Source organism: Megalobrama amblycephala, linkage group LG4 (assembly GCF_018812025.1).
Source record: "Megalobrama amblycephala isolate DHTTF-2021 linkage group LG4, ASM1881202v1, whole genome shotgun sequence".
NCBI lineage: Eukaryota > Metazoa > Chordata > Actinopteri > Cypriniformes > Xenocyprididae > Megalobrama > Megalobrama amblycephala.
Window position 1 is genome coordinate 5,217,090 of NC_063047.1, and position 12,861 is coordinate 5,229,950.

At 37.8% G+C, this 12,861-nt stretch overlaps 2 protein-coding genes across 6 annotated transcripts in view; one reads left to right on the forward strand and one right to left on the reverse strand.

The window, feature by feature from the left end:
• Nucleotides 1–42: 42 nt before the first annotated feature.
• Nucleotides 43–9,641, reverse strand: si:dkey-17o15.2 (probable H/ACA ribonucleoprotein complex subunit 1). Of its 2 annotated transcripts, none has more exons than XM_048186949.1 (9): nt 9,290–9,641; nt 7,597–7,755; nt 7,347–7,438; nt 7,114–7,205; nt 3,995–4,052; nt 3,817–3,869; nt 3,630–3,695; nt 3,403–3,526; nt 43–3,224 (listed from the first exon to the last, which is right to left on the reverse strand). In XM_048186949.1, exons 1-9 carry the CDS (start codon nt 9,375–9,377, stop codon nt 2,844–2,846), a joined length of 1,113 nt encoding a protein of 370 aa, XP_048042906.1. In that variant the 5' UTR covers nt 9,378–9,641; the 3' UTR covers nt 43–2,843. The 2 variants fall into 2 exon arrangements, with proteins under 2 accessions (XP_048042906.1, XP_048042905.1); XM_048186948.1 differs by having other exon boundaries at nt 3,630–3,701.
• A 1,685-nt stretch (nt 9,642–11,326) lies between these two features.
• lrch2 (leucine-rich repeats and calponin homology (CH) domain containing 2) overlaps nt 11,327–12,861 on the forward strand; it is a 90,076-nt gene continuing 88,541 nt past the window's right edge. For 2 of the 4 annotated variants that reach the window (XM_048186950.1, XM_048186951.1), the window contains exon 1: nt 11,327–11,631. In XM_048186950.1, coding sequence (XP_048042907.1) covers nt 11,379–11,631 — 253 coding nt within the window. In that variant the 5' untranslated portion in view covers nt 11,327–11,378. The remainder of the gene's footprint in view (nt 11,632–12,861) is intronic. The other 2 variants (XM_048186953.1, XM_048186952.1) reach the window with 2 other exon arrangements.

Here is a 12,861-nt window from a genome sequence, read left to right on the forward strand (position 1 = left end):
TTGTGTTCCACAGAAGAAAGAAAGCCATGAACGACATGAAACAACAGTAAATTACAATTTTATTTTTTGTCAGACAGACCACACAGAAAACACAAAATAATACTGTCAAAAATGTCCATTGTTTGGTTTATTGATATGATGATATCAAATGTAAACAACTTCTTTGCATATTTACATTTGGTTTGAAATATAGGCTATGATTTTTATTACTGAGAGGAAATCTTCTAGTGTCAGAATGCAAAACAGTATTTACACTGTATACGAAGAGGCACTTCATTATCCTCTGAGGTACTTTCAAACGTGTATTTTTCCTTAAAAATGTAAAAATCTTCATCATATAACAAACATTTTACATTTTCTTTTAAAAAGGACAATCTTCTGTTTGTACACTGCAATAAAACCTCCTTATCCCTGTCAGAATTCTTTCAAATATTTACAGGGTGTTTTTTTTTTTTTTTTTTTTTTTTTACGATTGAAATAACGCACAGTTAGTGAAACCTGACACTCAAGAAGCAAACCCTCAGCCCAGACCTGCACAACTATAAGTACATTCTCAGCCTCACACTTTTTGCAAATCACTACACACACTTCTTTAGACACAGAAATCTAATACGTCACTTCTTTGCCATCTCAAGGCACTGCTTTCTAAAATACCACACCTATGGACCAATTGATCAAACATGGCCGTCAGGTGTGCAGACACTTGGGTGCTTAATTGTAAACTCAACAATCAAGTGTAAGCACTATAAAAAGGCAACAGGTGAGTTTATCTGTCTTCAAAAAAATGGAAGACAACATTGCAGAGGGAGAGTGAGGATGAGAGGGGGAGCCCGTGGAGGAAGAGGAAGAGGAAGAGGAAGAGGAAGAGGAAGAGGGAGAGGAAGAGGTAGACCTGGAGGAGGATCTGGACAAAAAAGACGAGGACAATATTTATCAAATGTGATTTGAGCAACCTTGGTTGATCATGTTGTAAACCATGGGTTGACATTGAGAGGGTGGACAGAGAGTTCAGCCCAACAAGATATACAGTACTATTGCTACAGTAATTTGGACAAGAGCACAGGTAAAAAAAAAAAAAAAATTCTCTACAGTCTACAGTACAATGTAGCCTACTATATGAACTCCACCAGTATTTTTGGGACCCATTCACCTTATTCCATGTTTGAAACCAAATGGATACAGAGCAGGTGAGATCCATTGTCATGTGGTTTCATGAGCATCAACAATTTTACCCATCATACTCTCCCTTCCTTAACCCCAATGAGGAGTTTTTTTTTTTTTTTCAGCATAGCAGTGGAAGGTTAACAATCTCTAGCCCTATGTGAGGATATCCTTCATTCAAGCCATGGAGGAGGCCTGTAACTTCATTTATGCAGGGTCTGTGCAAGGATGGATTCACCATTTATGAAGGTTCTTCCCTCATTGTCTTAGGAGAGAGGACATAGCCTGTGATGTGCACAAAGTGCTATGGCCAGATCCAGCTAGGCAAAGAGATGATGCTAAGGTTTTTTTTTAATTTTCACTTTTTTGTCTCAACAAAGGTTTTTGTTGACTATGTTAGAATATGTTGTGATTTTTTTTTTTTCAGTGCAAAATGCAACCTTTGGAAATGCAAGGATGTATTGACTGATTTTACAATGTGGAGAGAAATAAATATTTCCATCAATGTGCAGTACTGGTCTTGTGGTGTTTGGTCAATAATGCTTTACTCGCACAATATCTCTGGAAAAAAAAACCAAACCCAGGCTATCTCATTGCAAAAGTATAAATGTTGCAAGTGTTTAAGCTGCAGTGTGTAAGTGGTTCAAACAGAATCAGATTGTATGAATGAATGTGTGTGCCATACAGTGTTAAAATTGGGTTTTGTCAAATTATTTTAAAGTTTCGAATTAAGTGTTTAGTTCTGCAAAAGATCTGAGGTGTTCTGCTACTTGAGTGTGAATTGTCCTTGTTTTTAAAATCATACTTAAGCATTCGTAAACTAGTTGAATCACATCATTACAGTAAATAGTGATGCACCAAAATTATTTGATTACAAAACTGTAAAGTTTTCATTAAGCTGAAAACCAAAACTGAAACCGAACGTTTTGTGCTGCTCAGGATCTCATGATTAGGTGATAAATTATACCAGTCGTAGTGAACTTATTTAGCAATGAGCCACCTCTTGATATTTCAAACAATTTTTACATATTGTTATTCTAGCATCATTTTTGTTCATGATGAAGAGCGTCCATTTTGCATCGATGTTTACCGTCATTGGAGAAAAGCAATTAAAATTCACTGTTTCAGTTTATGATTACATCTGATATATTCAGATATATTTTATATTCTCAATGATATTCACTACCGTTCGAAAGTTTCGGGTCTGTAAGATTTTTACATGTTTTTGAAAAGTCTCTTATGCTCACCAAGGCTGCATTTATTTGATGGAAAAATACAGTAAAAACAGTAATACTGTAATATGATAAATAATAGATTGTAATATTATTACAATTAAAAATATTTTTCTATTTTAATATACAGTAGTCAACATTTGAAGTGGATCAAAACCTTTCATCAAAGTTGTCCTAAAAAGTTCTTCTTAGCACAACTTAGTTCTTGGGACAACTTTGATGAACTTTTTTGATCCACTTCAAATGTTGACTACTATATTTTAAACTGTAATTTAGTCCTGTGATAGCAAAGCCCTCAAACTATTTTGGTCAAAACTGAAAATTATTACCTTTTTTTTTGTTGTTGTTTCGGATTCAAGTAATTTTCATAAAATTTTGGTTGCTAAAATTTCAGTGCATCACTAACAGTAAACACTACTAATTCATAAAACTGAATGATTGTTATTCTAATCACTGCAGAGTTACTGTTCGACCAGCCCCTCTTGATCCTCCCCTCCCTCTTCTCAAGCCTCGTCCTCCTCTTGTATCACCAACCCCTCCTCTTCCTCTTCCTCTTCCTCTTCCACCCCCCACAATATTTCCTCTGCCTCTTCCAGCACTTATAATGTTTCCTCTTCCTCTGCCTCTTCCAGCACCTATAATATTTCCTCTGCCTCTTCCAGCACCTATAATGTTTCCTCTTCCTCTGCCTCGTCCACCCCCAAAAGCGTTTCCTCTTCCTCCACCTCGTCCGCCTGCTCCAACAGCTCCTCTTCCTCTTCCACCACCCCTTCCTCGTCCTCGCCCTCTGAACCTCAGGTCAGTGAAACGGTCATTGAGGGATACGGCAGTCTGTGAAACAAAGTAAACGCAGAGGTTCTAAAAGCTGATGAGCAATTTAATCATGTAAGTTTATAGAAAAAGAATAAAACTTTACTGTCTTTACAAACATAAGGCCAATACAATGTAATAACTGTCCGACTCTCCTACTTTACTGGTTGTACAGGCTTTTCCAGATGGCTAAACTCACCTGGTTAGTGGTTGCTTTGTAGTTAAACTGCAGAGGAATCCCCTTAGGTGAAGAAGTACTGGCTCCTCTAGATGATCTGCCCCTTAACACTGCCCCACCCCTCCTAGCCTGATGAGGTGTAGTCCTGATGGAGTGAAAAAAGCAAGAGAGAGAGACTAAGAATAGGTAAACAAAGAAGAATGTACAAACAGTGAAATAGAAGCCAGCGAGAAGGTTCATTTACTCACACAGTGACAGGTGCAGATGTAGCATTTGGCAGGGAAACTGTCAGCGTTGAGCCAGATGGTTCTGTTCTGTGACTTCAGTATGTGTGGATGTGGGTGTGACAGACACACAGAGAGAAAGACAATTAGTTAACACACCTTGAGATTACTTTTTAGAATTGTCACTTTCACACGTATGAGAGAAACTCACCTTCTTATTTTCTGATACTTTTGTAATTTCTCAGCCATTTTTGTGGCAGAAAACTAAAGAAAGAAGACAGAGAACAGAACTGGAAGTTTAGAACATTGTAACAGGAAGGTCAATCCATGTGTAAGTCATGTATAATGTGTTTGCTTTTTTAAAAACAAATAAAGATTGCCCTTCTTACCCCTCTGTCTAATACAAATGGTCTTCCACCCCTTTGTCCTCTTGATAACATTGCACCCCTACAACAACAAAAATAACTATGAAACAATTACATTAAACCACAATCTGTGTTATAGTAAGTTTACAGTTCTGTTTCTAAAAGTTCAATGTTACTTATAAGACGATTTCAATATTTTATGCTACAAGACCACACCACATAACTTAATAGGTTAATGGGAGTCTATTGTCTGTAGTTTACCAGATGTCACCCAACGCATTTTATGGTTGTTTCCTATTTATTGTTCTGTTGTATTACATCTGAAGTGATCTGATATATTTGATGCTGTATGTATCAAAAGTTTAGGGTCTGTAGGATTTTTGGAAGATGTTTATGCTCACAAAGGCTGCATTTATTTGATCAAAAATACAATAAAAGCAGTAATATTGTGAAATATTATTACAATTTGAAATAACTGTTTTCTATTTGAACATATTCCAAGTGTAATTTATTCCTGTGAAGGAAAAGCTGAATTTTTAGCATTTTCAGTTGTGCTGCTTAATATTTTTGTGAAAAGAGTCCTATTTTTTTTCCAGAATTCGTTGAATAATAGAAAGTTCAAAAGAACAGTATGTATTTAAAAGAGAAATTGTTCGTAACATTACAAATGTCTTTACTGTCACTTTTGATCTTAATGCAGCCTTGCTGAAGAAAAGTATTCATTTCTTAACTAAAACTAAAAATGCTTTAAACCAACCCCAAAGTTCTCTTTACCCTCTTCAAGGTCTGAATCCCTTAGAGATGATAATCCACAGCTGCATCGTCTGAGCTTCTCTTTGAGGACAGAGAAGCAACACTGACCATTTCAGCCTTGGCTGCATGAAATATATTTTCTATTACTTCTCTCTTCTGCATCTCTGGCTTTCAGTATTTATATTTCGACTTCATGACTTCAAATAAATGACAGAGACCAAGAGTTGAGATTGGGCTATGGCTTGTAAGACTATCCTCATGATGAAAACCAGAGGACTAGTTCTCATCTGTTACTGTGTTCCCCTTCACCACTTCTGTTTGCACAATATTTCATATCGGCCTGCTCACTGTTTAATCGTAGGAGAATATAATAATAAATACTTTATTATACAGCAATAAATACTTTAGAAATAAATATTTTAGATTTATTAGTACTCAAACTGAGATTCTTGCATTTTATTGGTATGAATAGGCTTGAATATAACATAAAAAACAATATTCATCAAGTGCCCCATCTTTAGTAATTAAGTATAATACTGTATTATTATTATAGTATGATATTATTCATATTTTGTTTTGATAATGAAATAAACTTGAGGAGGTGTCCTCTTCACCTCCACAGGCGATGGAAACATCCAATGGGAATCAGGCAGAAATCATGTTCGTGGATGAGCTAATGTATTAAAGTTTTATTAAGATTACTGTGGTATGAAGCAGGGTGAGGCCGAGAGCCTAGGACATGCATATTTTATTATTAAAATTACGATTTAAGATACATTTAACGTTTGCCTCCTTCCCTGAACTTTCTTACAGTTATGTTTGATCGCTTAAATTCACGTTATTTTACTTCAATGAAACAGCCACAAGTGCTGAATTACTACTCATAAAGGTCACTTTATTTGACAAATTAAAATTGTGGGGTAATGCAGCACTGTTTTACTTGGTCAAAACAATCATACTAAAAATATGTGTGAGTGTGTTTAAAGGGATAGTTCACCCAAAAATGAAATTTGATGTTTATCTGTTTACCCCCAGAGCATCCAAGATGTAGGTGTCTTTGTTTCTTCAGTAGAACACAAATGATGATTTTTAACTCCAACCGTTGCCGTCTGTCAGCCAAATAATGCTAGTGGATGGGAACTTCTACAATAAGAGTAAATAAAACTTGCTTAGACAAGTCCAAATTAAACCCTGCGGCTCGTGACGACACATTGATGTCCTAAGACAAGAAACGATCGGTTTGTGCGAGAAACCGAACAGTATTTATATCATTTTTTACCTCTAATACACCACTATGTCCAACTGCATTCATCATTCGATTCGTTTGGTCTGATCACGCTCTGACAACGGCAGTGATGTCTCGCTCTCATTGAAGTATATGCGCGAGACATCACTGCCGCTGTCAGAGCGCGATCAGACCAAACGAATCGAGTGATGAATGCAGTTGGACATAGTGGTGTATTAGAGGTAAAAAATGATATAAATACTGTTCGGTTTCTAACACAAACCAATTGTTTCATGTCTTAAGACATCAAAGTGTCGTCACGAGCCGCAGGGTTTAATTTGTATTTGTCTGTCGTGTTTTATTTACTCTTATAGTCCAAGTTCCCGCTGACTTGCATTATACCACTGACAGACGGCAGCGGTTGCAGTTAAAAATCATCATTTGTGTTCTACTGAAGAAACAAAGACACCTACATCTTGGATGCTCTGGGGGTAAGCAGATAAACATCAAATTTTCATTTTTGGGTGAACTATCCATTTAAAGTTATGTTATAAAGTTACTCTGTGTGTTTGCTCAGTAGCTGATATGTGACACTTTTTGCTCAATGCAGTAAGCTAGATCGATATTAGAATATCATATTAATAAAAGCTGGATGACTTGAGTTGCTGAATGGCATGGAGAAAATGCTCTATTCATGTTACTACAAAATAAAACTTTCTCTAATTATGTTCTTAGCATAATTAAAACTGTTTTCTCATTTACTTTTTGGTTACAAACATGTTACTTGCGGTAAATCAAAGAAACGAGATTCAAACAATAAGACGAAGCATGTTGAGCTATATAATAAATGATTCGTTTTCTGTCGATAAAGGTATCTAAACAGTTGCTCACCTCTCTAATAAAACACGGTTCCTATGGAAGTAAAACCGTAAATCGAGAGTAACGCAGATATAATGTCACTGACAGCTGGCGCAATGACATGGGATGATACATTGGTTAAAATAGCCGATTTCTCTGGATTTAAACATTGTTGGAAAAATTTGGGATAGTATAAGTACACAAGTCAACAAAATATTTAACATTGTTCTAGTGGTTTTTGGATATTTGAATCCACAAATCTTACATATTGTGCCTTTAAGATGATAAAGAGAAGAGAGTGTAGAACCTGCTCAGTCCGCCTCCTCTTCCTCTACCTCTTCCTCGTCCTCTGAATGTCCCCCTCGATGTGAATGTGGTCTGATCAAACTGTCCACCGGTCTATGACACAGACAGAGCAATCACAATAATAATCTTGGAAAGAAATGCTATTAAGAAAGGACACAGGTTATTCAACTGAAAACCACTGGTTTCAATCACTTAACTCTATTTTAGCCACAGAAACAAGAAAACAGGTCATACCATGGCGGAGGCTCTGTTTAGCGAACCCCCTCTTGACACCATGCCCCTACCGGATCCCCTTTGTCTCCTCAAACCTCTCAACCTGCCAGGACCTGTGGGACAAACCTCTATTAGAAACTTGTTTAACAAGTGATCATCCACTAGAAAATTTTTTACAGATCTGGCCAGGCAGAAGTCATATGCCAATAGTCAAAATGTGTCAGCTGTTACAAATTTAAGTGTAAGACAGAGTCAAGTATCAAATGCTTGCCTTGGTACTGTTGCGCTCCTCGTCCGAGTCCCCTCTGCTGCTGTGGAACCTGGTTGAGTTTCTTCAAGACGTTGTTCCTGTTAGCAGCACGTTTACTTTTAGCTCTGTTCGTAGCTCTGTTCGCCTTCTGCTCTTTCTTATTCAGCTTTATAATGTCATCTGTGAAAACAAAAGGAACAAAGTGTTTTGCCTCTGGAAGAGCAAACATATTCAATTTAAAGATAAATTATATTTTAGATAAAATTAGATAAAATCTGGACATCTTGAGCTAAAAAGGAAAAGAATTAGGTAGTCATTGCAGCATGCACATTATCTGATGAGTGGGTGAGTTTCGCTATATCAGATATGCAGGATAAATCTACTAACAGCACAGCAACTACTTTCTACTAATGATAATACACTATTAGGTGTATTGGTGTTTTGCAGGTATGTTTTGCCTCAGTACCAGTATTAAAGGATTAGTTCACTTTCAAATGAAAATTTCCTGATAATTCACTCACCCCCATGTCATCCAAGATGTTCATGTATTTCTTTCTTCAGTCGAAATGAAATCAAGGTTTTTGATGAAAACATTCCAGGATTTTTCTCCATATAGTGGACTTCAATGAAGCCCAAACGGTTGAAGGTCAAAATTACAGTTTACAGCGATCCCAGACGAGAAATCAGGTTCTTATCTAGAGAAACCTTCGCTCATTTTCTAAAAAATGTTTTTAAATTTTATACGATTTAAGAATAAATGTTCATCTTGAACTAGCTCTCTTCTTCTCTATTCTTCTTCCACTGCTAAGTGCATTACTGCTCTCCACAGGTCAAAGTTTGAACTAAATTGTCATATACAATATGCTAGTGCAAGTATATAAGAATTAGTTCAAACTTTGACCTGTGGAGGGCAGTAATACACTTAGCAGTGTCCACACTGCTGGAATTCAAATAGAGAAGAAGAGAGCTAGCTCAAGAAGAGCACCTATATATTTTTTTATTATTATTTTTTTAGAAAATGAGCGATGGTTTCTCTAGATAAGACCTTTATTCCTCATCTGGGTTCGTGTAGAACGTTTTGAAGCTGCACTGAAACTGTAATTTTGACCTTCAACCGTTTGGGCTCCATTGAAGTCCACTATGGAGAAAAATCCTGGAATGTTTTCATCAAAAACCTTAATTTCTTTTCGACTGAAGAAAGAAAAACATGAACATCTTGGATGACATGGGGGTGAGTACATTATCAGGAAATTTTAATTTGAAAGTGAACTAATCCTTTAATTTGGAAATGAATTTGGTTTTACCTAGAGAATAGAAAGTAGGCTAGTCTACTCAAGGGCACTGGCTTACCTAACTAAATGCAACGACAAAAGATTTAAAAGGACCAGTTCTTCAGATTTTTTGACTAAACAGGGGTCTGTATGGCTGTCTGACGCTAGTCATTTACTGTGGCTACAGATGGATGAAATTTTTTTTTTTAACTTATACTTCAACTGTTACTTCTTATTAGACATTCACAATCACATATCATTACAGTCATTTATTGTCCTGCTAAACTCAAGTCAAATTATGTGCACGAGCACGTTGGTTTGACAGCGGTTGAATGTATGTGACAGCTGACCACTGTTGCTCTACACGTCAACACAGAAGTGAAACCGACGGATCCTGCCAACTCATCCAAATCAAAATGATGTCTCGCCTCGCAGTTACTAACCTAATGACAAGTCGATTTTGTCCGAGCTTGAAGTGTGAGACTCCTGCATTTGCTCTGTGTTCTCCATCTGTACCTCATTCTCCCCCATTTCGTCTTCCAGTGTCGTTACGCACGCAAAAGTTTCTCAGGCGTCACGTGTCAGTGTTTCTGACGGCTCGAAAACACCAAAATATTTATACTCGTTAACTTCCAAATGTCAAAAAACAGAAACGCCAATGACGAGACGGACAATGAAACGTTTTAAAATGAGGACGGTTTCAAAGCGCGTTCCCTGTGTTTATTTGTGTCGATCAAGTGAATGGCGAGACCCAGCCCAGCAGCGCGATGAATCTGACGACCAATGTGACGAGAGCTCTTAAAATAGCGCAACAATGTCTAACCTCGGTAGGCAGGTCTTTCCAAGGTGCTTTGCAAAGCTACTAGCGGCAGGAATTTCCCCCTCGATTATCATGTTTATCACGTTGACACAGAAAAAAGGGTCTGGTTTCACAGACAGGGTAGATTAAGCCAGGATTATGCCTTATGACATTTAAGTTCATTTTATACATGTGCCTTAGGGGAAAAGAAAGAAAGAAAGAAAAAAACATTACTGGTGTGCATCTTGAGACTTTTTTTTTTTTTAAGTTTTGAAAGTTATTTTTTTAGTTAAAACAGCTCACAAATGCATTTTAGTCTGGGACTAGGTTTAAGCCTTGTCTGTTAAACCGGGGGAAATTGTTTTAAGAGTTGATCCAAATTTCATATTTGTTGTTGTAAAAAAAAAAAAAGTTTTCCCATCAGCATTAGAATTATAAACACTATTATAGTGTTTATATACACTATCTCATAACCTATTGTAGATTGTAATAAGTGTAAATTGTAAAGTGACTTTTTCTTTATACCGTCGCCTATTTGCTGTGCTGGTTCTGAAACTTTCAAACGTTGACAGGTAATACATGCCCTCTTCAGTTTTTATTACATTTTGTGATCACCTAATCATATTAGCATTTGACATCACAACAGTAACAACGATTCAACCATCCAATCAGTTCCCAATGGACAAACTGGTATGTGCAAAAAATAATGATGCACATGGTGGATAAATCATTTATAATAAATACTGCAATATTCCATAAAAAAAATCTGAATTGTCAAATTTCATAAGCAGACGGAATTTTTTCCATATTCGTACAACACCTTCCGTATTCAAATTACGGAAAAAAACTAAACTGGCGCCGCGTTTGTTCGGCGTAGAACATACAGCGTAAGCATTTTGAAGAATGCGGAAACCGGAAGTACGTTCAAGGCGATATTTTGTGTTTATAAAGCATATACAGTTGTATTTTTTTCGAAAATGACCGATCGTTTCGCCAGATAAGACCCTTATTCCTCGTCTGGTATCGTTTAAAGCCATTTGAAGCTGCACTGAAACTGTAAATTTGGACTTTCAACCGTTTGGAGGCCAGTGAAGTCCACTATAAGGAGAATAATCCTGGAATGGTTTCATCAAAAACCTTAATTTCTTTTCGACTGACGAAAGAAAGACATGAACATCTTGGATGACATGGGGCTGAGTAAATTATCAGGAAAAGTACTTAAAAGTGGACTAATCCTTAAATTATGGGGTCAACAGCAACTCAATTGTTGCGAGTGTCTCCATTCAGCCGCCAGGGGTCACCTCTGAGCTCAGGCCAGGGCGCGTGGCCTCACCGCAAACCGTGCCACATAAAAAGGAGATAAGACACGCCCTAAAAGGAAAGTCATTAAACCCTCTATTTTACCTCTTTTTTCACTCAACAGTTATCTAAGAGCTTTTTTTTAAAAAGCGTCTGTATGACTAAAGCAAGACTAAATTATAACTGTGGGTTTTGAAAGTGCTGCAATCCATTTTTCTCGCATCAAATATTCCCAATGACAAAATACATAATACTTAAATAAAAGAAAACCAAAAATATCATGAATGGTTTCTCTTGGTCATCCTTTAGAGCACCCAAATCCCCCCGCCCCTTTCCAGTAGTAGCCCATCCCCTCCCCAGCTCCGGCTGCGTCCTCTGCGCATGCGCGGCACGCCAGGCAGCCCCCTATTATTATTGTAAGAATAATTTCACTTATGAAAATGGCGGCGAGTCAGGGAGCTGTGGGACCTGCGGCGGCTCTCCAGAGCCAGCATTATCTGAACGTCGCGCACTGGAACCCTGGCGTGATGCAGCAGCAGCCGCAGCAGCTGCACCCGCTACACACCGCCCGCAGTCTGGAGCGCGCACTGGAAGATGCCGTCTGCTCCGGGATGCTCAACATCAGCGGAAGAAAACTGCGCGAATACCCGGGGCTCAACTACGATTTGACCGATACTACACAAGCAGGTGGGTCCCGCAGATGTGGGCTAATCTCCCTCCGTGCTCCACTGACCCGCTTCTCGCGATTCTTGTTTTAAGAGGACAACAAAAAGATACATACACCGAAGAGCGTGGGTGCCTTTTTGGTGCATTTGCGTGGTGTGTCAATGGGTGTTTGTGTGTTCGCTACAATAGCCAGTGCACATGGTGCTTGTACAACGGGAAACCATTAGTATCACGCTTTATCTCTCGTGTTTATCGCGGTGACGAGCAAATAGACTTGACATTAGAAATGCTGGCTATGACACTGGTGTCTCTGGTTGTTTTGGTTTCACATCCCATTTCCCCCAAATCATATTCCATAAATAAATTAAACTAGAGAGAGCACTTCAGCTGGAATGACAGGAGACAATCTTTATCGACCTTTGCTCCAGTAATCTAGCAAGTTTTAACATGCAAACCCGTAGAAACCACGCTTCACCCTATCTAAACTAGAATGCTCCCTTTATATTTGACGGCGTCGTTTTATTTAACATTACGGGAACAGTTTATTTAGTGGATATGGTGTTAAAGGATGATAAAAAAGCATTTTAAACCGTCGGGAAATGCAGATAGAGACTGTAGTGCCAGACAAAAGATGCTGCCCTTCGTCTCTATAATCTATCGCGCCTTTCTGCATCCTATCAGTGCAAGCAGCTGTGAATGTAATATAAACACCCATTTTATTTTCTACTAATTTTTAGTATTATGATTTATATGTTTGTAATAGTATTAAAAGCTATTGTTTATCTAAATAGTCTTTGGTCTGGCAAATCAGAGTCTTTTGGGTACTATAAATGCACTGCACTATTATAAAGATTGCAACATAAAGTGTATTAGCTTTATTATTGTTTCTAGAGACAAGGCTAGAAATTAAATGGCTGCATCTCTCTTGGAAGTGTCTGTAATGGTAGTCTTGCCGCAGCAAACAGCCATCAGATGTGAAGCAGACGGTGGGAGGAGGGACACTAATCCATTCATTCATGCACACCTCACACACAGCATCATGTCTACACTCCCATTCAACTGTATTGAGTTACACTAGTGAATAGGCCTTCTGTGATTATTTGGCTGTCTCAAAACCATTTTAAGCTGTATAAATGGTCGTTTGTTTATATTGAGTCTTGTGTTTTGATTCTCTCACAAGGCTTGTTGGCCAAAAGAAGCCTGTGGTTGTAGTAGATAACACTGGACGTTCACTGGTTTCACTGTTTCTGT